General features: G+C 42.0%; 1 protein-coding gene across 4 annotated transcripts; it reads left to right on the forward strand.

Annotated features, from left to right (window-relative positions):
• The first annotated feature begins 1,089 nt into the window (after nt 1–1,089).
• On the forward strand, nt 1,090–24,129 carry LOC140529941 (guanylate-binding protein 7-like). Of its 4 annotated transcripts, none has more exons than XM_072648990.1 (11): nt 1,090–1,229; nt 4,439–4,634; nt 10,833–10,960; nt 12,895–13,004; nt 14,257–14,450; nt 16,711–16,956; nt 18,430–18,710; nt 19,521–19,733; nt 20,278–20,380; nt 21,212–21,405; nt 23,833–24,129. In XM_072648990.1, the coding sequence occupies exons 2-11, from the start codon at nt 4,445–4,447 to the stop codon at nt 24,046–24,048; spliced, it is 1,875 nt and encodes a 624-aa protein (XP_072505091.1). In that variant the 5' UTR covers nt 1,090–1,229; nt 4,439–4,444; the 3' UTR covers nt 24,049–24,129. The 4 variants fall into 4 exon arrangements, with proteins under 4 accessions (XP_072505091.1, XP_072505093.1, XP_072505094.1 ...); XM_072648991.1 differs by having other exon boundaries at nt 1,130–1,225; XM_072648992.1 differs by lacking the exon at nt 19,521–19,733.
• Nucleotides 24,130–24,346: the final 217 nt, after the last annotated feature.

Consider the following 24,346-nt stretch of genomic DNA (forward strand, 5'->3'; position numbering starts at 1 on the left):
GGGTGAAAGCTTTTTAATAATGAAAATGGCATTTACAAATGATATTTATTGGAGATAGATTTATATCCTTTGTACTATCATTTAGACAATTATTTGAAATTTATTAACCGATTACTATGTGCTAGGCACCCATAAAGCAGGTCAGAGACTCTTATGTGCAGATTTGGACAGTCAGGAAAAGGGAAGCACAGCAGAGCTGGGAAGAAATCCAGTTTATATCAACAACTTGTATTTTATTCTACAATAAAGTAAAAATGGATATGAGTAAGAAAAAAAAATTCGAAGTCAACCAAGGTGGGGACCTTTCATAGATATGTCTATGGAAAAATTCTTCGCCAAATAAGGGACACAGTGATTATAAAGAGTGAAATAAGTAATCTGATTGTCTGAAACTGAAACGCTTTTATACTTAAAAATCAACTAATAGTACAAGAAGAGAAACAAATTGAAGGAGAAACCCTTGCATTAAATATCTCTGATTTTCCTTGAAATTTGTTGTTGTGTTTCAGTCATGTCTGGCTCTTTGTGACTCCAGTTAGGATTTTCTTGGCAAAGATACTGAAGTGGTTTGCCATTTCATTCTTTAGCTCAGTTTACAGATGAGGAAAATGAGGCAAGCAGGGTTAGGAGATTTGCCCTGGGTCATGCAGCTAGTAAATGTCTCTGGCCAGATGTGAACTCAGGAAGATGAGTTTTTCTTACCCCAAGCCTAGCACTCTATCCACATAGCTGCCCTTTAATGCCCTACATGGGATTAAAATAAATGTCAGTGGATAAGAGGTTTCAAAATTTTAATACTTTAATGCCAGCAGTCAGGGACCTAGGTCATCTACCTAAAGAATGTGTGCTGTGAGGCCCTGGGCTCTGTTTATCATGGTAGGTATAAAGGATGTGTAGATGTTTTTGAGGTTAGCAATAGAAAATACTTTTGTTGAATCTCTCACATCTGGTGAATAATTAGGCATTTCTTGCATTTCTCAAGCACACCCATACATGCACTTTAGTCTCTCATTCTAGGCTTAGGGAGTTAGGAACAGAAAGATCTGCTTTCGGTTTCAACTTCACTTGCCCCTCCCATACTTTCCTTCTTACTATAAATAATAGAAGCATTTTGACAAGCAACAGAGAGAAGGGAGGAGAGGAGAAAGAAGAGCAAATAAGGGAAGAGCTGAGAGAGAGAAAACTTGAGAGCATTCGTCAATTGTTTGGCCTGAAGCCTCCTCAAGTAGGTAAGGGCAATTTCCAAATTTTCTTCCATCCTCCTTGCATCTTCTCCTTGGAGCTTGAAGGCTTATCTCAGGATTAAAACCGAGTGAGAAGGGACAAGCGGCAGCTTGAATAATACATGTTTGGTTGGCACTGATTCATCCAAACAACTTCCTCTGGCCTTAGCTACTTAGTCAGAAGCCCAACACTGGTCCCTGGCTTTGTATTCTGGAGACACTGCAACTCATCCCCTCTCAGGCAGTTGGAAGTGCTGAGGGGGACAGGCTCATTCTACAGATGTCACTGCTCAGAAAACAGAGCAAGACAAGCTTAAAGGAAAAAGGATGTAGCCACAATATGGGAGATCTGGCATCTGGTTCTAGCCTTGGCTCATCTAGTTTCCTGATCAGGCTAAATCCTTTAACCTCTGTAAGTCACAGGATGAAATCATAAGTGTGTACAGGCAGGGAATGGGACCACATGATTGCTTAAGGTCTGTAAAAGATGTGAAATTGATGACTCTCAGCCTAGCAGAGTGAAACCACACTAAAATTGGATTTTAACCATGTAGGGCTTGATCTTCTGCCACTTAGGCAATCTCAGTGGTAGGGGCATGCATTTGTTTTTGCTGGGAGAAGACCAAATCTATAAAGTTTGTAAAACTCTGTGAATCTATATCAGTCTGGAAGTGTACTATTCAGGAGTAGGGCAATGTGAGTTCCCAGAATACTCTGGGAGTGTGGGGTTATAGTTGTCAGCCTGGAGACAGTATAGAGGGAGTGCAACACATGCTCTTTACCCCCAGTGCTGGATGGACCTCTCTGAGGATGGCCCTGCTCCTCCTAGGTAGAGCCTGGGGCAGGAACAGCAGGCACGGCCCTTGCTCTGGGGCCCCTTGACTCTAGGTGCTCACTGCTATTCAGCAGGCTGCTAGGGGAATGCTGGGAGGACTGCCAGGACTTGGCTCCATCCAAAGATTGGATTCTACATGGGGAAAATGCTGATTGAGCAAGCACTGTTGTTGCAACTCTCCATGACCCCATAGATCATAGGGCTTTAAGGCAAAGTTACTAGACTGCATTGCCACTTCCTTCTCTAGTGGATCATCTATTGTCAGCCAGTGATCACTATCACCAGCACAAGGCAGTGATCCAGGAGGCAAAGACTAGATTGAGCTAATGAATTAGGAGCAGTTCAAGATGAACCTTAAAAGAATTTGTAGAGAAAGCACAAAGGGGAATAACACGTGGTCCACTAGGTGCTTTAGAGAAAGTATCTCATTGAAGTCACACAACAACCCAGTGAAGTAAGCACTTTGCTATTGTGCCCATTGCACAGATGAGAATCAACCCTCCCTCCCTCAAAGCAAAATTGAGGGCAAGTCATGTGATTATTTCTCTGATGGCATGGTCTTCTTCGGCAACGAAGGACGAACACGCAGATGAGGAGCCTGAGGTGCAGACATTAAGTCCATGGGGACCCAGCTGGGATGAGTGGCTGACAGGATGGGAGCCCAGCTCCTCCTGTCTCCTGGTCTAGCCCTTTATCCAACTTGCCCCATGGCCTCAACAAGTCTCATGTTAGGGAATGGCATATCATGTCACTTTTCATTGTCCTCTCCTGACCCAGAGTATCGAGATAGGGACTATTTCCAATCCAAGAGAAATGGGGAAAGTGTACTTGCACTGCTCCCCATTACCTAATAGGCACTATAACTTATGAGGTCAAGGTTCATACAGAAGGCAGCCTACCCTCTCTTTATGACCCAGTGAAGGTTGCCTTGTTCCAAGCTCTGGAGATGTTCCCAGGAGTAAAGATCCACTGGTTATCTGTTTTGGATGAGAAACTCAGGGAAATCATCTATAAACCAGGAAGAAAGAATCCCTGGTGATCCTATGAGGCAGGGACAGTGACTGTCCTCTCTCCTGGCCTTATATACTGGACCCCAAAAAGGACCACAAAGTTCTTTACAATTTTACTACGTCTGTAAGGGTTGGGTTCAACTGGGGCTCTGGACCTGGGGCTCTGAGACCTCACTGAAAGGGACTGAGGTGGACAGCGGTTCAGTCTTATCTGAGCAGCCACTGAGGGGCTGTTTCTAGATTCCTATCATGAGATCAGAATTTGGGGTCCTTATTCCCTATTTAGAAGTCGGGTGACTTCCACAAGTGATTTTTTTTGGTGTGGACCTAAAGTTTCTCTGGTGTAATAATATCCTTAGGAATGAAATTTCCTCTCCCTATAAAGGCCCTACAAATGTTTTGCAATAGACTTAAAGAGATCCAAGGATCATTGGCAAGTTGTGTGACTTAAGTAGGGTCACACACTCAGGTTATGTAGGAGACAGTATTTCACCTATGTCTTCCTGACTCCCAAACCAACTCTCTATCCACTCTTCCATGATGCCAATGATTAAGAACAGTGCCCTTCCACAGTCCAACAAAAGAGCCCCTTGGTTTCCACAAATTCAGAAGGAAAAACAGAAGTCAGTAAATAGAAACTGAAGCAATAATCAGAAATCTGGGTGGAGTGGGGGAAGGGAGCGATGCGCAGAAATCACTCTATAGCAGATCAGCCAACATTGAGAAGGCACTAGCACCAAGCAGTAGTTAAAAAACCCTATTTATCTCAACATATTTACCGCAGACACTGTCCCATATTATCCCTCCCTCACACCAACTCATGGTCATGGCCACAGTGGACCTGGACTAGCATAATACAAAGGGATGTAATTGCTGTACCAGGCAGAAATTTCCAGGGCAGGACTTTCAAAGATTGGGAATATTTTCCCTAGGTGACAGCACTAGGTATCAAGAACAACCTCACAGGACAGCTAGTTAAGGCAGCTCAGTGGTGCAGTGGATACAGAGCTGGGACAGGAGTCATAAAGATCTGTGTTTAAGCCCTGACGATTGCCTCAATTTCTTCTTCTGTAAGAATGGGGATAGTAATTGCACATAACTCCCAGACTTATTATGAGGCAATATTTATAAAGTGCTTTATAACACTTAAAGCATTACATAAAGGTAATTATTACATTACCTGGCATTATTATCAACATCTTTATTAGCTGCCATCAGCAGTTCTGTGGTCCTAAAACTAGAATTCCAGAAGGACAGAGCATCCTCTCTTTGGCTGTTACTAATATCTGACTCACCTAGGCAATCTTGATTGAGGATTGTGTGAATTCTGCATCTTAATTTCTATCTAAGGGGATCTTCTGAATTTGCAGGTGACCATGGCATCAACAGTGCCCATGGAGGCACCCATATGTCTGGTAGAAAACAGTAATGGAGAGCTGATCGTAAACCAACAAGGCCTACAGATTCTTACTTCCATTACCAAGCCAGTGGTGGTGGTAGCTATAGTTGGCATGTATCGTACTGGAAAATCCTACCTGATGAACAAGTTGGCAGGAAAGAACAAAGGTAAGTGGAGTCTTGGCCTCCAGGAGTCTGAATTTGGGGAACATTGTGCCACAGGGTTACAGTTGCTACAAGAAATGTCTAAGACCTAATGAAGGTTTAAAAGTTGACTTCTGGTTTACTGTTGTCTTCCAGTCAGTCAACAAGCATTTGCTAAGTGTCTACTATGTGGTAGAAACTTTGCTAAATTCTTAGGAGACAAAGAAAGGAAAATTCAATCCCTGCTCTCAAGGAGATCACAGTCTAAAGGGGGAGACAACATGCAAACAAGTGTGTACAAATGAGATCTATACAAGATACACTGGAGATAATCATTAGAGGAAAGGCACTAGCACTAAGGGAGCCAGGAAAGATTCTCACTAAAGTTTTCCTGAGAATGGAAAGAAAACAGAGAAGCCAAAAGGCAGAGATGAGAGGGGAGCATTCCAGGCAGGAGAGACTGAGTCAGGTGAAGGAGTGTCCATCAAAGGCTTAGATCATAGGCTGTAATACTTGTGAATTAAATCACTCCACAGCAAATGATTGAGGAAACTGAGCCCCAGAGAGGACTACTTATTATTGTTCACAGGTAGCAAACAAGAGAGGCAAGATTTGAACCCAGGTCAGGGCTCCAGTCAGGGCTGTCTGCACTATACTACATTGTGGCTTTATGTTTTGAAATGTATTTAGAGCTTACTTAGTTTGTTGCATATTCAAACTGAGCCCTGGAGAGTATCAACATGTTTACCTTTAGAATCTTCCCCCCTCCCCTTTCTTCCCCTGATGAAGGAATGAATTTATTAAGCACTACATGCCATCTAATGTTCTAAGTACTGACAATGCCAGTATGAAATCAAGATAGCCCCTGTTCTCAAGAAAGTCATCATAATGAGGAGAAAATACACAGAAGGGTTCAGCTTGAAGTCATGGAAAGACCCATTGAGCCTAAGGGTTCAGCAAGAAATCTGATAGTAATGCATCTTCTTTGTCTCTTCTGTTGATTAAAACCACCCTTGTAGAACCATTGGTCAATACCAAGGATTGTCTTGGGGGGTCTTTGCTTGCTGTGGCTACTGAAGAAATAGGGGTTACAGCATTTGCAGAGTCAATAGGCAGATCTAAGGGATGGCCCCCTGGACCAGAGTTGCCTGAGATGCCATCAGTAGTTCTGATAGAAATGGGCTGGATTCAGAACTGTTGGCCAGGGTGAAGGGGATGCTGTTGTTTTCAGGGTTCTGAGACTTACCTGCTGCCAAAAGGTGATGCCCATAAGTGACTGTTGGTCAGCTGTTGGTGGTGGCAGGGACAGATTCCCCTGTCTCAAGGGTACTATTCCCCAGAACAATGGTTGCAGTGGCCAGGCTAGAAGCAAGGTGGACAATCAGGGTTAGAGATTAAGGGTGCTCCTCTTCTTAGGGGTTTCAGAAGAAAGAATCTGAGCTATCTCTTCAAGATCTGAGGGGAGGGAATGATCAAGATGGAGTCAGTGATTTGATCCTCCTGCTGTAGGTTGAATTCAGCTCAGGATAATTAACAGATCCAGTGAGGGTGAATTTCCAGTCCTATGAGAACCGTGAGTAGAACAGGTATATTTAGTGAAGACCCTTCAGGGGCCCTTTGTGTCAGCCCTGTTTGTCTCACCTGGCCCTGAGAAACCAAGCAATAAAGACTCTGTTTTTCTTAAAATTCTTTTTGTGTTACAAGGTAATTGAAAGACCAATTTTTCCCCTGAAGTATTATACTCAGTTTTGCTGGGTAGGTGGTTCTTGGTTTTAGTCCTAGTTCCTTTGACTTCTGGAATATCCTATTCCACGCCCTTCAATACCTTAATGTAGAAGCTGCTAGATCTTGTGTTATCCTGATTGTATTTCCACAGTACTTGAATTGTTTCTTTCTAGCTGCTTGCAATATTTTCTCCTTGACCTGGGAACTCTGGAATTTGGCCACAATGTTCCTAGGAGTTTCTCTTTTTGGATCTCTTTCAGGTGGTGTTGTGTGGATTCCTTGAATACTTCTTTTGCCCTCTGGTTCTAGAATCTCAGGGCTGTTTTCCTTGATAATTTCATGAAAGATGATGTCTAGGCTCTTTTTTTGATCATGGCTTTCAGGTAGGCCCATAATTTTTAAATTGTCTCTCCTGGATCTATTTTCCAGGTCACTTGTTTTTCCAATGAGATATTTCACATTATCTTCCATTTTTTCATTCTTTTCATTTTTTTTGTGATTTCTTGGTTTCTCATAAAGTCATTGGCCTCCATCTGTTCCATTCTAATTTTGAAAGAACTATTTTCTTCAGTGAGCTTTTGAATCTCCTTTTCCATTTGGCTAATTCTGCTTTTGAAAGCATTCTTCTCGTCATTGGCTTTTTGAACCTCTTTTGCCAATTGAGTTAGCCTATTTTTCAAGGTGTTATTTTCTTCAGCATTTTTTTGGGTCTCCTTTAGCAGGGTGTTTACCTGTTTTTCATGCTGTTCTTTCATGTCTCTCATTACTCTTCCCAGTTTTTCCTCCACCTCTCTAACTTGATTTTCAAAATCCTTTTTGAGCTCTTCCATGGCCTGAGCCCATTGAGTGGGCTGTGATACAGAAGCCTTGACTTCTGTGTCTTTCCCTGATGGTAAGCATTGTTTTCCCTCATCAGAAAGGAAGGGAGGAATTATCTGTTCACCAAGAAAGTAACCTTCTATAGTATTATTTTTTTTCCCTTTTCTGGGCATTTTCCCAGCCAGTGACTTGACATCTGAGTTTTCTTTCCACCCTCACCACGCCTCCAGATCCGCCCAGCCAGCACTTGGGGTCTGAGATTCAAATGCTGCTTCCCAGCCTCAGGGCTTTGGAGGGGGCAGGGCTGCTATTCAGTGTGAGATTAAGTTCAGGTGCTCAGGTAGGGGCAAGGCCGCCTCACAGGCTCAGTTCCCTCAGGGGGTTTATGCAGACACCTTCAACAATGGATCCAGGCTCCTGCCTGCTTGAGGAGCCCTGGTCTGCTTCTGCCTCTGCTGCTGCCTCCTGAGGGGGCCTGAATTATGGGGGTACCCACTCCCCTCTCGGCAAGCCTAGAAGACACTCTCATCAACCTTTGGGCCCCGTGGGTGCAAGGACCCATGTGGCTGCTGGAGATTCCTTCCCTGAAGCCTGCTTGGATCTGCTCCTCTTGGTGCCAGCCAAGACAGGGCTGGGCTCATCTCCCAGTCTAGGGTGCGACAGACTTTTCGCGTCAGGTCTCTCTGGAACAGAAATCTTGTCCGCTCCATTGTTCTATGGCTTCTGCTGCTCCAGAATTTATTGTTCCAGAATCTTTTTTACAGATATTTTATGGGTGGTGGGTTCAGAGCTAGCTTATGTGTGTGTTTCTACTCCGCCATCTGGGCTCCGCCCCCCCGGGATAGATTTTCCATGAATAGATTGTACCCTCAAAGGTCAGCCAATGGGCTAAGAGGAAGGGGTTAAGGTGGGGGTATTGTATCAGGATCTATAAAAACTGCTGTTCAGGGCACACCCTCACCCTCCTCAGCCATCTTGAACATAGGCAGGAGTGCCCTTTCTCAAGAAAGCTGAATAAATATCTTCCCTTTTTACTCCTTTGGTCAAGACTGTAATTTTATTAAGGAGGTCATCCCACACAGCCAATTGGTCATCAGCTTTGTTCACTGCAGTAAGGATGGAGGGCCCCTTGTGAGAGTTGCCTTCCTCATTTTAGATTTGTGGGCCAGACTGCCAGGAAGGCTGCTGGTCTGAGGCACACTGCTGTTCACATACCTCCTGTCCACATGACAGCTGGTCAGCAGTTGTGGTGGTGGTAGCTAAGACAAAAGGCCCCTTCATTTCATTGTGAAGCAGGACAAAGTCCCAGAGTTCCAGGATCTTACATGTAAATTAAAGTATATACAGATAACCCTTGATTGAGGGCCACAACTCAGGGACTAAATGGATTAGTTCTGAACTGGGCAAAATCTCATTAATCATTCTCATTGACTGGTTTTGTTACTTACCATTTTTATTTGTTTTTATATTTTGCCTTATAATTTTCTGAGACATGAAACTTTTCTTCTGTCAACAGCTGTGAAAATATAACTTTCCATCCATTGTCAATTTTTCATGATTCAAGCTTTGAAACTATTTAAATCATTGATCGATTTGGAAACCAGTGGTGTATAATATACTGCAATAAGTCTCAATTTGTCACAACTTTGGTATCCCTCTCTGGTGGGGATTTCATTTTTACTGAGGTTCCACCCAAAAAGAGAAAATACTCAGGGTTACAAGATGTTTAAGCAGGTCTCCTACTCAAGGGAGGTACACGAAGGACTAAGAGCCTTCATAACATATCAAATCTGGGTACATTTAGCACTGACTATTTTCATTGCCAAAATGGCCTCTATCTATCACTTCATCAACCTAGATAAGAAGAAGATAATCATTAAAAGGCTCCCCATGGGTTAACCTTCTATAAGCCTCCATACCAACCCCCCAAGTAAAACTGCAGAGTCCCAGGATATCATAGCACGGTGTCATCAGTCACACCAGTCTGCTTTCTCCTTCCTAGCTTTATCTCTGGGAATCTGACAAAGTTCCCTTCTGTCAGGAAACTCTCACAGATCCCAAGATGCAGTTTTCTTTCCAAGAAACTCTCCAATACCTCAAGCCCCTCTAAAGTGGCTCATGGTTTATTTGAAGAGCTTTCAGTGGTTCCTTCACATAGTAGCTACACATTCTTACACCAGCATCCTTTGTCAGGGTTCAAACCTACAATAGCCGGTACCTCTGGTGCTCACACTCAAATCTAACAGATAATTGTGCAAGGCTCCTCTAAGCTCACCCTGCTTTACTATGGGCAAAGGTCACTTGGCCACTCAGTGAGCACAGAAAATAGAGACCTCAAACAATATTTTAAAACAATACAAATAGCAGTAATAAAAACAATACTACCAAAAATTAAATGATAGAAACCAGTGAAAAAAAGAAAGCAAATTTTCCTCAAGAGGAAAGCTTTGGGGGCTATAAAGGAGTCATGGAGAAGTACCCTCTTCATGCAGACTTGGGTTTATGGGCATTCTGGACAAGCCTTCAAAGTGGACAGAATGCTGAACCTCAAGCGAACCCTAAGTTCACTTAACAAGCGTAGTCACTGACTGACACAGCGTGATCCTGGGCAGGTCACTTGATCTTGGTTTGTCTCGTTTTCCTCAACTGTAAAATGGATATAACTAGAGCATCTATGCTGCAGGGTTGTTATCAAAATCAAATGAGGTATTTGTGAATTGTTAGCACAGTGCATGGTACGCTGTGGGCATTTAAGAAATGCCTGTTTCCTTTGCTTCCTTCTTCCCATTAAAGAAAGATGTTATGGATTCATATAAGGACAGTTTTTCAGTAACAACTTACAAAGTCAGAATCCCAGTGAAGCTGACTTGATTCTAGGAAGTCACCTCATAGCTGTGCTGTGCTGTGCTCTATGTGTGTGGATGCAACTGGCTGGTGGGTCCTGTTGAGTAGAGACTTTGGCTTCTCTTGTAGATCAGTTCTTTCCCTGTCACTTCAGGTCTTAGAAAGTTTGCTGAGAGCTGCATGAGAGAGGAGTACACAGAGATTCGGTGACTTGCCCAGGGTCCCACAGCTGTCCTGTGTCCTTCCTTGCTCTCTACCAACACTCCCATGATGCTCTCCTCTGGACTGCTCTTCCTTCTCTAAGCTCAGGATTCTGGAGTTAGTCTAAACTTTTTACAGCCGTGGGTGTGGTTGATAGTGTTAAGAAAGGTGATGTCTCCAGACACACCTGAAGGTCTCATCCATCTTGTTTGCCACCTTTACCATAAATCTTACCCCATAAGTCTAATAAAAGTGCTCTGGGTAAACTGAATGCATGCATTCCCCTGTCCCAAGTTGCTGATGTTGGAAAATGTGGGATTGGGAACCAGCAAGACCTGACTGTGAAAGCTGCCTCAACTGCTCCCTGGCTGTGTGACCCAGACCTGGTAATTTACCACCCTCAGTCTCAGTTCAGTCATAAAAGAAACACGTAGTTCACAGCATTACTGCGAAGACAGAAGGAGAGAACACAAACAAAATGTGCCAGATAAATGCTACCTTTAATCCTTGTTCTTTTTCTTTCCCCACTGAGGAGCTTGTCATCCTCTCCATTTAGGACCAAGGAGTTTGGCTGTCTCAGCCTTTTGGCTTCCTGCCTCCAATGGACCCTCATGTCTCACCCTTCCCTTGCAGGCTTCTCCCTTGGCTCTACTGTGCAGTCTCACACAAAGGGCATCTGGATGTGGTGCGTCCCTCACCCCATAAAATCTGACCATACCTTAGTTCTGCTTGATACTGAGGGCCTTGGAGATGTGGAAAAGGTAAATGAATCAGTGACATTCTGTTCACTCAGTTTCCCTTCCTAACTCTGCCTAATCCAAGAAGGAATGACCTCTTATATCTGGCAGGCCTGTGTGTGTGGGGGGGGAGGGGGGGTACAACAAACTATTGCTAGGGGATGCTTGTGTAATGTGTCTGTGGGGTGATCAAGCTGGATGGGCCCTGGGATGCTGCCATCATGTTGAATAAGAAAGCCTTGTCTAGTAAAGATAAAGGACCCATCACAGGGTCCTACTACTCTCCTTGTATCAAGGATTTCCCAAAAGTTCGAGCTGCAGAAAAAGATGGGCCACAAGAGGAAGTGACCAAAACCCTAGGATGAGGCTGGCGCTGGACCTCAGTTCAGACTGACTCTCTGGGAATCCCATTTCTTTCAGATGGTTTTCATTTCTTTAAAAGGCCTCTGAAAACCTACTTCTGAAATTGTTCTTCAAGGCTGTAAATTCTCCAGAGAATAAAAAGAGCAGTCTGCTGTAGTTAGCAGTTGCTAAGAACCTACTCCCTGATGGGCTCAGGGAACAAAAATATCAGTCACTCAGCTCCTGCCTTCAAGGAGCAGCCAGGGAACAGAGTGGCCAGAGTGCTGGGCTTGGGGTCATAAGAATCTGACTTTGAATTCTACCTCAGAGAGTCATACGCCATGTAAGCCGGAAAAGTCACTTGAACCCTCTCTAACTCAGTTTCCTTATTTGTAAAATGAAGATAATAAAAGCACCTACATCCTAGGATTATTATTTGACTCAAATGAGATAATCTGTATAAAATCCTTTGCAAAGCTTATAAAAATGCAAAGCAGATGCACAACTGTCAGGTATTGGCAGGCTGTATATAAAAGTCAGGGAAACTGTTGATCCCACAATGCATTCTATAACAACTGATTAGTGGTTGCTTTATTTCACGTAGAAATTCTTGCTCTTTAGGGTTTTTGCAACTGCTAGAGCCCCACCCTTGTTCTGTGAGGTAAAAGAGCTGATATTACTGGCTAGAGTACGGGCACCTGAGTAGAGCCATCTCTATATGTGGCTATGCTGGCCTGCTGAAGCCCCATATTCTTTAGCATTGAATTCCTTCCCAAGTTTGCCTTATCCCCATCAAGGTACACATTCACGGGCACAATCTCAAGGGGAAATTGTGAAGTCTTAAGAGCAAAAGTCCTATTTTTGTGTTCCTCAAGAAGGCTATGACCATGCCAAGTCAATGAAAAACATATTAAGTAACTAGTATGCATCAGGCACCATCCTAAGGATACAAATAAGAAAAGGAAAGAAAGAAAAAAGAAGCTTGCAAACTAATGGAGGAAGACAAAAGGAAGCTGAAAATGGGGGAAGGGGAAAGGGGAAATCCTGTGCAGGGGCAGGATATTGCATGAAGTCTAAACCAAGCAGAGCTGCTGATAGAAAATGGAGAATTACCTGGAAAGGTGTGATCTGAGTCCCCTCTAAAAGAAGGTTTTGGGAGGCATTTACTGCTGTACACAACAGTCCTCCAATCAGAGGGGAGAGGCAATTAAGGGAAAAATGAAATATGATTTGAAAAAAAGTAAATGCAAAAATAGGCTCCAGGTTTGCCAGCCTCGATCTTTCTCTGATTGGCTAGATTAGAAAGTCAAATGGATAAAATATAGAGTGACAGACAAAAAGATGGATATAAAGATAGGTGGATGATAGATAGATAGATAGATAGATAGATAGATAGATAGATAGATAGATTGATAGATAGATAGATAGATAATATTTTAGTCATAGATTCCAGGCAATGACTTAGAGTAAATCTCAGGCCCCAACCCTAAGACATCAAATCTTGAACAAATGTGTATTCCCTGACTCCAGTGGAACTGATCACTGACTCTACAAGTGATGCAGTGTCACCCATGAAGATCTGAATACTAGGCTAACTTACATAATCTGTTTTGTAGGGTGACTCCAAGAATGACTCCTGGATCTTTGCCCTGGCCATCCTGCTCAGCAGCACTTTTGTCTACAACAGCATGAATACCATCAACCACCAGGCCTTGGAACAGATGCAGTATCCTTTCAGAACGTCAGAACATCCATGACATCTTCATTGCTAATTATCCTTCACCAGGATATTTGATAAACTATCCACACTTTAGGAGCCACCATCACGAGCTATTTTGCGCAGAAATACCTGTCACTAAGTGGCCAATCTTTTGGGGTCAATGTCCCCAAACCAGACTGGTTGATCCTTGTATGACAGTCTGGCACCAGGAGCATAAGTAAAGCTTTGGATAGACCTTGGTTGAGCTTGCCATTAGACATCAGGATTCCACTTCCATCTTCAAGAACTCTGAAATGTTAATCATTCCATTTTTCCTTCTGTCTTGTTACTGCCAAGTCTCTTCTTCACTCCTCTTCCTCATCTCACTTCACTCATCCTCCTCTACATCCCATCCTTCGCCTCTGTCTCACATAAAGAGGAGGCCCCTCTCCTTGCAAAAGCAAGGGCCTTGCATATGCTCTTGATTGCATCTCATCCTGTCGTTTCTAACAGGTATTTCTTTCTATCATCCTTGCTCTTTCACTAATTTTCAATCTCTCCCTATCTATTGACTGCTTCTCTGTCATCTGCAAAGTCAATGGTGTTTCCATCATCCTTAAAAATCCTTCGCTTAATGCTATCAGCTATCATAAAACACTACAATCCTATTTCTCTACTTTCCTTCCTAATGAAACTCACTGATAGGGTTGTTCTGCTTCCCTTCCTCTGACTCTCTTCTATCCCCTCTGACCTCATCATTCAACTGAATCTTCTCTGTTTAAAGTTACCAATAATCTCTAAATTGTCATGTCTACTGGTCTTTTCTCAATCCTTATTCTTCTTGCCTCTGCAGTTTTTGTCATTGTGGGTCAAGTTCTTGAGCTCCTTGAGAGCAGAGACCATGTTTTTGCCTTTATTTTTATATGCCTAGCACTTAGAACACTGCCTGATGCATAGTGAACATTTAAGAAATGCTTCCTGACTGGCTGGTTCAGTACAAGAACTTGTGTTCAAATAGTAAAGCAATCAGGAATCATAATGAGACCTCAATAAGACTGGAACAAATATCAAGCTGATCAGGGACTGCCCTGAAAAGCTCTTGTTTTTCAGCCCTTTTACATCTGCAAATGTATGAATTTACATTTAAATCCTATGAGTACAAAAGGAAAGGTGGAGGAGAGAATTTGTAAGATTCACTGCAGGGAAGGGAAGATCCCAGAAGTAATAACTGAATTTATGATATTGGTGGGTATTTCCTTTTCCTTATCCATGATCTTAGATATGTGAAAGAGCTGACAGAGCTAATTAAGGTCAAATCCTCACCTAATGTTGTTGGAGAAGACTCAGCAGAGTTTGTGGGCTTCTTCCCAGACTTTGTGTGGACTGTGCGAGATTTTACATTGGAGCTTGAGCTAGATGGCCGTCCCATCACCCCAGATGAGTACCTGGAAAATGCCTTGAAACTCAGTAAAGGTAATTTTTTAGGAGTTAAGACTGGCCTATGAGTGGCTCTTGGCAATAAAGGGGAAAGTGACACCAATATTTTTCCTCTTCTTTGGAGCTTAGCTGTTTATTCCTGGGTCTATTCTTTTGAATTTCATACAAAGACTATAGAAATCAAGGTTGAAAACTATCAAGGTTCTCATGGCTTTGTTGAGGGTTAGGTAATCTCTTTTTTTGTAGCTCCAGAAATTTCATCATTTACTGACCTCTTCCAAGGTGGGGGTAGTTCCTGAGATAACTGATTTTTGCCAACTTCTGTGATGGATTTGTATCTTATAGACTTACAAAGGGGAATTGATGTTCTTTATGTCCTGCAGTTGGTTTGCAAACATGGAATTTGAATTCAAGAGAATGATTTGATTTTAAGGATTATTTCATTCAGTCCAGGGAACAGTCTGAGGAATTATTCCTCTCTAGTAACAGCATAGACCTTATTCATAACAAGAGATAGACAGTCATATCCTTGAGAAGGCACATTGTGCATAAAATGGGAATGACATTTGGAGTCAGAAGCCCTGAATTCAAATTAAATCTCTGGTGCTTGCTGCACATGTTACTTTGGGTAAGTCATTTAATGTCTCTGAGTCTCAGTTTTCTCATTTGTAAAACAAAGAGTTTAGAGTCCAAGATGTCCAAAAAAGCCTCTAGCTATAGATTCATTAGATAGTGAGGACAGAGGGCTTCTCCCCTTGAGAATTCTAGAGAAGTACTGGCTGTGTTTCTCTCAAATACATCTTGCTTATCTTAAAGATTTCTGCGTGACCATCAGATGCTCCCATTCAGCTCTGTTATTGCTCCAGTAACCTTTCTTCTGACACTTCACAAGGGGATATAAATCTAACTGTACATATCTTTAATCATGCACTATTTTCATTGTAGACTGGTAAATCCTTGATGGCATACAGGCAGGGATGCTGATCTCATTGGAAATATTTAATTCATGTTTGGCAATAAATTCCTTCAATTCTAGTCAAAAACGCATTCAATAAATATCTACTCTAACCAAGGAACTGTGCTAGTTGCTCAGTGTACAGCAACAAAAAAGCCTGCCCTCAAAAAGGTTACAAGCTAGGTGGGGAAAACGTGAAAGATAAATGAGTAAAAAATATAAAGAACAAATGTGGGGACCAAAGGAGGTAGAACGGACTAAGGAATCACAGGGATCATCAAAGATCTCTGGAGGAGGCACTGTCCAAACAGGGCTGCAGAGAGTTCCAGGATCCAAGAGGAAAAGGTGACAGGGAGAAAAGTCCAGACATAGGAACTTCCTAGCCAGAAACACACAAATGAGTGAAGGGATATCATATCCAGAGAACGAGGAGGCCAGTGTGACCGAAACAGAGTATGCAAGGAGAATAATATGAATCCAATCTAGAGGGATTAGAACTGGGCTGGGAAAAGTTTAACAGCAAAGAGTCAGGTTTGTGTTTGTTTCCAGAGGCATTGGCTAAGCACTGTAGATAGCTTCTTGAGTCAGATGGTGCCATAATCAGATTTGTTCATCTCTATATCAGTTTGGCAAAGTGTGTACAATAAGTAGGAGAGAGGAGGGAGTAGAGGCTGGAATACCAGTTAGAAGGCTACTGCAAAGTCCGGGTGAGAAATAACGATGGTCTGAACTCAGGGGAATGTGGGGTGTAAGCAGATAGAAAGCAATGAATTCAAGAATTGACATGGGACTACAATACAACTAACTGGTTATAAAGGATATGGGTGAGAAAGAAGTGTTGAAAATGACTTCTGAGACAGTTTCCTGGGTTTGTAGAGGAATTCTACAAATATTACAAAAATTAGTTTGTAGATAATTCTGTTCATAGAAGAAGAATTGTTCTTAACTTCATATAAGTAGAACTTCCTTCTGTTAACCTGATCTTAACCTTCAGCTCTTGGGCCTTTTCATTTTAATGAGCCATAATTATAATTTATCTAATCATGTCTCAACTATGAATCTGTGAGAAGTTCCATTCAGATTTGGGGCAAATCTAGTTTCTCTACATGTTTTTAGGCATTTCCTATCACAATATCACAATACATTATACTTACAAGAAAATGTTTGATTTCTACTAATCTTTCCCTAAATTTGTTCCATTTTTAAAATTCTGTATCTATCATTCTAACTTAGGATTGGATACATGGAGACTTGAATACAGCAATTACCAGTCTTAAGCATCTTCTTCACCCTCTTATCCCAGGCCTGTATCTTACCATGATCTGTTTTCCTATCCCTCAGGTGAGCATCCCAAAATTCACATGGCCAACCTTCCTCGAGAATGCATCAGAAAATTCTTTCCAAAACGGAAGTGTTTTACGTTTGACCGTCCAACAAATAATAGGTCAATCTTAGCCCATCTTGAAGATGTCCAAGAAAGCCAGCTGGAGCCTGCATTCAAGGATCAGGCAGAAAACTTCTGCTCCTACATCTTTTCCAATGCAAAACCCAAGACCCTTAGTGGGGGAATCATGGTCAATGGGAATCGTGAGTTTTACATGCTCTATTGCATACTTGATTCGGACTGCATATGTGTTCTTTCTTTCTTTGTACATGGATAGGCATTGTAAGAGTTTTATTTTAACGCCCTTATGTACTTGGTTTTCATTGTTCTCATTTCCCTAGCTTACAGTTTAAAATGCTTAGGAATATACATTCTGAGACAATGTTAGTGATCTTTGGTGGATTAGATTAAATTAGATTAAATTAAATTAGAGAGGAACCACAGGTGTAGAGGAAGGCACTTGCCTTAATTCTCCAAAAGTTAAGTGAGTGGATTTAATAAAATATAACCCAGTGACTTTGACTTCTATTTCTGACAGTATTCAAGAGCACCTTATTAAGGGGATAGTTTATAAGCATTGAGAAAGAGAAGCAGTGGTCACTAAAATTGCATAAATTAAGCCAATTTTCTTGGTTGATACTGTAACTGGATTGCTGTAAGTCAGAGAAATAGTGACAACTTAACATAGATATAAACAGAATATTTAACAGTGTGTCATGCTATAATTATGAACAAGACAGAAATTTAAAAGAGATGGTAATAGTGTTAGGTAGATTCATAACATATTGAATAACCTGACCTCCAAAACAGCCCTTAACAATTTGAGGTCAAATTGAAGGGAAGTCTATAATGTCATGGCTCAAGTTTTTAGTATATTCTCAATAATGTTGACAAAGTTAAAGATGATGCAATTGGAATGGTGATCCTACGTGCAGATGGCATAGAGCTCAGAAGAACTAATATGCTGAATGAAAGAAATGAGATACAATGTTATCCTGACAGAATAAAATAATGATTCTAAATGACAGAACCTGGTAAGAATAAATGCAAACTTTTCCATATAAACTTTTTTCCAAACTTTTCCATATAAAAATCAAGTTTCCTGGAGGATAGGGGAAATAGAGACAGAAAATAGTTCCTGGGGAAAAGATCTGCAGTAGTCTCAAATGCAAAGTTATTCAGTGCCTTCATTGCCAAGAATGAGCCAAGTGTTTGGATCCAATTAGGCCACATCTGGTATTCTGTGTTCAGTTCTAGGCACCTCACTTTAGGAAACACATAGACAAGGTCAAACATTTCCAGAAAAGCACAACTAAAGCCAATGAAAGGACTGATGTCCACACAAGAACAGACCCATGGAAGGAGGCTTTTCCTTCATCCCAAAAGTCAAAATTAGGAGAAATGAATAGAATTTGCAAGAGGCATATTTTGGTTTGATAAATAATTGAGAATTCCTAACCATTTAAATTGTTAAAATATAGAAGTGATTAGCTTGACTCATCATGCTCTGTCCTTAGATCAAAATTACACAGCTGTGATTAGAAGTCACTGGCTAAGATTACTGTCAAAGAGATTCTTGGCAAGGCATGGGTTGTACTAACTAGATAATTGAAACTTGGAACAAATTGAATGAAGGTTGCTCCCCACCTAATCTTCCATTTCATCTTGTCCATCAGGGTTGGGAAAGCTGCTGGAGACCTATGTGAAGACAATCTCCAGGGGAGACATTCCCTGCCTTGAGAATGCAGTGTTGGCATTGGCTCAGACTGAGAACTCAGCGGCTGTGCAAAAAGCTACCAACCATTATGTAGAACAGATGAAGCTAAGGGTGGACTTCCCCACAGAAACCCTCCAGGACCTGCTAAACCTACATACAGACTGTGAGAAAGAAGCCATCTCAATTTTCATGAAGCATTCTTTCAAGGATGACACAAATAAGTTCAAGAAGGAACTGGTGGTATGTCCTCTCAGTTATATTTCTCCACTTCTCTTTTCTGAGTGAAGCCTAGTGACTTGTCAGAGTCTTTACAATTTTTTTGACCTTGGGGCCTGTATCCCCAGCTCATAAGAGAAGAAACTGATTTCTCTAGAGACCAAGAAGCAGGAAGACCTAAATCTCACTTGCCATGAAAAGATGCTCCCTCTTTGTGACACATTGAAATCAGTTACTTCTTAGAGGACAAAATACCACCCACTCACGTAATTGTTGAATAGATGGAGTCATGGTCTCTGAGAACACACTGCAGTTTTTCTCAAGCTCACAGACTCGCTAATCTCTATGCACCTTCCCACGCCCAGCACCCTTGGATTCCTTCTAGGAGCATCTACTGCCAGCTCAAATGCCTGCTCAGTCTTACTTAGCCTGGTAACATTCACTTGGCCAACACCCAAGGCAGAATCAATATTATAGACTTTCAAGAGTGACAGGGACATGGAGGATCGTTTGGAGAGTGGGCACTTTGGTCCCCAAACAGGATAGGTGATTCATCCATGGTGACCTAGATAGAGAGTAGCAGATTTAAAACCCAGCCCTCTCAGCTCTCAGGTCAGAATTTTAAATTTATTCTGTCACACTATACATCTTTCCAGAAAAACAAATGCAGGTAGACTTTCTCTCAACAGTTTCTTTAGCATCTCCCTCCCTTCACAATGTAATAGGGAACTTTGATAGTGTTTGAGGCATCATATCCATCTCATCTATTGTAACTACTGCTATTATATCTCTTCCTTTTCCCATTGCCTTTCTCTCTTTCTATTTCACTGGCAGGAAAACTTAGAATCCAAGAAGGATGATTTCATTTGTCAAAATGAGGAAGAATCAACCAAATATTGCCAGTCTAAGCTTGAGAACCTCTCACAGACCCTGATTTTAGCCATTTCTCAAGGCACATACTCTGTGCCAGGGGGTTACCAGCTCTACAGGAAAGAAAGAGAGAAAATAATGAACGATTATCACCAACTTCCCAGGAAAGGGGTAAAGGTGAGCAAAGACGTGGAGGCCAGCAGTGGTGACACTGCAAGGAAGGCCCCACTGATCCCACTGGGTATTTGAGTATTGACTTTCTTTATCCAATAACCACCCAAGAGGAGAATATCTGAATACTGTTGCCTTTTTAGTTCACATCTCACCTGGAAGTTCTTGATAGAAATCCCTTCTTTCTTCCTAGAAAAGGTGCTATGGAATATAGGAAGTTGGGCCATATGAGGATCACAGCATTCCAGGCTTGGTGCAGGTTGTCCTAGTATTTCAGGTTCAAGGTTGGAATGAAATGGTACACTCATAACTGTACCTTTTTGTGCTCTGGGATTTTGGTACATTTGGTATTGACAAATAAGTCACATTAATGGCCTTTGTATTTAGTCTTCTGAGTCACTCTGGTCCCCAAAATGTTGTCAATACCTTTTAAGAAAAAGAATATTGTAGCCTATATAGCAGATATTGCTCCTACTACAGAGTGCTTGCCCTTCTCAGCATCTGACTCAGCCTGGGGGAAATTATGTGTCTGTCTTATGTGTTTGTCCAGGCAGATGAGGTCCTCCAAAAGTTTCTACAGTCACTAGCAATGACAGAAGAAGCCATCCTGCAGACAGATCAAGCTCTCACTGAACAAGAGAAGGCCTTGGAAGGTACAGGGAGCTGGGATCTGATGATCTGGTCATGGAGGGGATTTGATGGGTTTGGAACAAAATTCTCCCTAAGGGCCTCATTGTGACATGAAGATTTTGCTGAAATGCCTGAGATTCCTTCTTCTCTACCATTCCAGACCTTGCTGGATTTGTAAACAGCAACTGTGACCACTACCAGCAGGTCAGAGAAGCTGCTCCCCTAGACTTCCTCAACTCTGTTTCTCTTGGTCTAATCAAGGAAAAAGAAATTTAGGAATTCCCAGTCTGTTTCTCATAGTCAGTGACTCCCTCTTACTTCTAGGATCATATATAAACTCACCCATTCAACATAAAAAATCCTTCATAAGTTGACCCTTTCCTCCTTTTACTGCTTCTTATGTCTTACTGCCCTCTACACATGCTGTTTCAGGGGCACTGATTACTTTCAGTTCCTCAGACACAACAAACCATCTCTGATCTCCAGGACTTTCGGCTCCTTGTCTCTAAATCCATTAATGCTTTCCCTCACACTCAGCCCTTGGCTCCCTTACAGCCTCACCTAAAATCCCACCTTCTTCAGAAGGTCTTTCTTGTCCCTCCAGCTTTTAACATACCTTCCCGCCTTCCACTTCATTTGCCCTTTATTCATTGAATCTGCACAATTATTTGGATTCTGTTTCTTCCCTTAAGATATCATCTCCTTGAGGGCAGGAATTATTTTTAACCTCTTTTTGTCTGGTCTCTCAAGTGGCCTCTAGTAAGCACTTAAGAAATGCTTGTTGACTAACTGGGAAGAGATGAAAACTAGCCTCTCCTGATTTAATCTTCTATATTTTCTATTCAATCAAACAGTTGAACAGGTGAAAAGAGAAGCAGCTGAGAAGGAGAAGAAGTTGTTGGAACAGCAACAAATGGAAATGCAGCAGAAAATGGAAGCTCAGCAGAGAAGTTATGAAGAAAACATCAAACAACTGAAACAGAAGATGGAGGAAGATAGGAAACAGATCCTTAAAGAACAGGAGGCGATTCTGGATCATAAGCTAAAGGTACATGAAATCTGGGATCAGTGACTGTGTTTAGGAAGCAACATCCCCACTAAGGAAGGAAAAGGATGGGTAGATGCACAGGGCAGGGAAATTTGCCTTCATGTAAGTTAGCATGGTGAAGAGCAAAGGACTCTGGACTTTTCATCAGAAGATCTAGGTTTGAGCCCTTTCCTCCTCCTCCTCCTTCTCCTCCTCCTCCTCAATGTTCTTGCCTGTAAGACAGGGTCAAGTCACATCTGCCTCACTGAGTGCACTGAATTGTTGGGCAGTTCAAATGATTTTTGCATCAGTCATAGAGTATCCCCCTACCCCGAGTTCTCACAATGAGCTGCTCAAGCTAGTCTATTCCAAGTTCAACTTATTCTACAGACCCTCACCCTATGAGATTCAAAGTTCACAAGCCCCTGCCGAAGTCTATGTTTTTCTAGTGAACCAGTAGGCATACTTTGTTCAAAGCAAAGACCTAATGCCCAGAAGCTTTTCTACTATATCCTTTTTATACAAGGCAGACAACTTAAGATACAATCATCAGTCTAAAGAACATCCCTCAGTGGTTTTGCTCCCATAGGAGATCCATGAGATCTGAGCCTCAATTGGAATGGGCCTTTTCTCTCAAGGAGATTCCAGATTCCAGAAACTAAACTTTTTGCAACAAAGATCCAGGGCCATCCCAACTAACTTATACATTCAGACTTAAGCCTATTTTTAAATTCTAAATCCTATTCAGCAATCTCTGGCATTATCTCTGACAGCGTCCTGTCTGTCTTGAGCTCAGTAAGTTCTGGTTTCCATTGCTAAACTTGTCACAGATAGCATCTGATAAGAGATACCCTTTCTAAAAGTTGTAGATGACTAAGTTTGACCCCTCCAGTGTTTTGATTTCCAAATCCTTGTCTCTTCCCCATAAATGCGAGAGTGAGGTGGCCCTATGACCTCACTGATGGAAGTAACTGCAGTGAGAAGATTTCCTCTACCAGTACAATCAGTACCATCCTGTAGGGATTGTCCTAGAGAATTCCTGGGGGCCCTGAAGAAACTAAATGACTTGGCCTGGGTCCCACAGCCAGGATGTATCAAGGGTAGGACTTGAATCCAGGTCTTCCTGGCTCTAAGGACAAACTGCCTCATACAAATGAGAGGAGGCCAAGAAAGACAGAGGACCAACTGTGAACCCAGAGGACAAGGCCATTGTGTTCTGCACCTGCCATATTCCTAGCCTTTTGCATATAATTGCAGTAGGAAAAAATTTCCATAATGTTGGTTTAAAACAAGACTTGACAACCACAAAGTGCCATGAACCTTTCAGGTCCTGTGATTAGTACTTCTAATATCATAGCACAGAAAGGGAAATCTCAAAGGAAATTGGATTGGATCTGTCTCCCCTCCACACCACTCTGACTGAACCTCCTGAATTCATATCAAAGCCTCTTTGTTCTCAACAAAGACCCTAAAAATATCCAAGTTTTCTGGGGAGTCATCTGTAATCCTAAGAACCTTGGACAGTGCAAGTTAATTCCAGAGTCCCCTGGGGTTTGGGGCTGGATGATGCCAAGTATCCCAGACTGAGTCAATTGTACCCTCCTACCTGACCCTACAACTGCTAGGTCTGGGAGCAAGAATATATCCAGTGGCTGACCTTGTTACTTTAGGACCATTATCAATAAGCCCTTACCCAAGCACCATGGGATAGAGTAGGTCCTGACTAAACTCCTGAAATTTGGCCAGATACAGCCTATGCTAGTAACAGACATGGCAGGTACTGATTCACATTTGTTTCAGTGTTGATCAAAGTGCCAAGCCACTTTGAAGTTGACCTGAACCCATCTTGAGTCACTCTATATCTATTATTTTATGCTCCTTTTTAAACGTGGACATCTGAGTCACTCAAATATGAATTGAGAGTATTGCTGAAGATGATGTCTAGCATTTTACATATCACTTTAAGGATTACAAAGCAAACATTATCTCATTTTTATCCTCACAACAATCTGGAGAGTTAGATGCTTTATCAGTTAAGGAACAGTTAAGTCATAGCCAGTGAGTGTCAGAGGCAGGATTCAATCTCAGGTCTTCCTAAGTCCATGTCCAGCACTCTACCACCTAGCCCCCCCCCTTTTAGGACCATGGTTCCAACCCAAATGCTCTTGTGTTCAGCTGTCAAGATTTCAGCATTGGCCCTGAGGTCTAGCTTCTTGTCTCTAGCAGTGGGAAAGTGATGAGTCATTGCAGAGGAGGCCTAACCTATAGATGCATTTGCTCACTGCCCAGGGATGTCCCTTGAGGAGAAATCCTCTGTACCATTTTCCCTCTCTTCTCATCTGTTTAGGGCTCACACCTTATGTAGGAGAAATGCATAGATTTGTCTGGGTATTGGTGGAATGGGAACTAACTGCTGTGCAATGCTGATGAGCTTTTGCCTTGTCTTAGGAACAAAAGAGGCTGATGGAGGAAGGGTTTCATGCAAAAGCTAAAGAAATGGAAAAACAGATGAAGGACCTACAAGAAAAGTTTGATGCTGAGAATAATAAGTCCCAGTTTTCCTCGTTTTTGGATCACTTTAGCAATGTATTGATGATTGTGTTACCTGGTGCAGGAAAACTCCTTGGTTTGGCGATGAAGGTATTGAGCAAAGTGGTGCCATAACCAAATGAGTTTTAGTTTCTCAAAAAAAGTTGAAGAATGTACTTGTTCCATCTAATAAAACATGACACAGACTTTCTTATATGTGTGTGTATGTGTGTATGTGTTTGTGTTTCCTGCTTCTAATTCACCCAAGTATTAAAAAAGTAAAGCTGATGCTCACCAGACAGGATAAAGAACACTGGGGGAAATTCACAAGAAGAGCATCCATTTCCTCAGTGTTGGTGAGATGAGACTTCATTTCACCAAGTGAAAGACATCTTTTCTTCAAGGTAAATGATCTGGAAGGCAGGAAGCTTGA

This window comes from Notamacropus eugenii, chromosome 2 (assembly GCF_028372415.1).
Source record: "Notamacropus eugenii isolate mMacEug1 chromosome 2, mMacEug1.pri_v2, whole genome shotgun sequence".
NCBI classification, from domain to species: Eukaryota; Metazoa; Chordata; class Mammalia; order Diprotodontia; family Macropodidae; genus Notamacropus; species Notamacropus eugenii.

Excerpts from the sequence above, each read along its gene's own strand:
- LOC140529941 (XM_072648990.1), top strand. The coding sequence starts at position 4,445 with ATGGCATCAACAGTGCCCATGGAGGCACCCATATGTCTGGTAGAAAAC. Across the intron at positions 4,635-10,832 it reads GTTGGCAGGAAAGAACAAAG|GCTTCTCCCTTGGCTCTACT; the intron begins GTAAGTGGAGTC and ends CTTCCCTTGCAG. Across the intron at positions 16,957-18,429 it reads AATCATGGTCAATGGGAATC|GGTTGGGAAAGCTGCTGGAG; the intron begins GTGAGTTTTACA and ends CTTGTCCATCAG.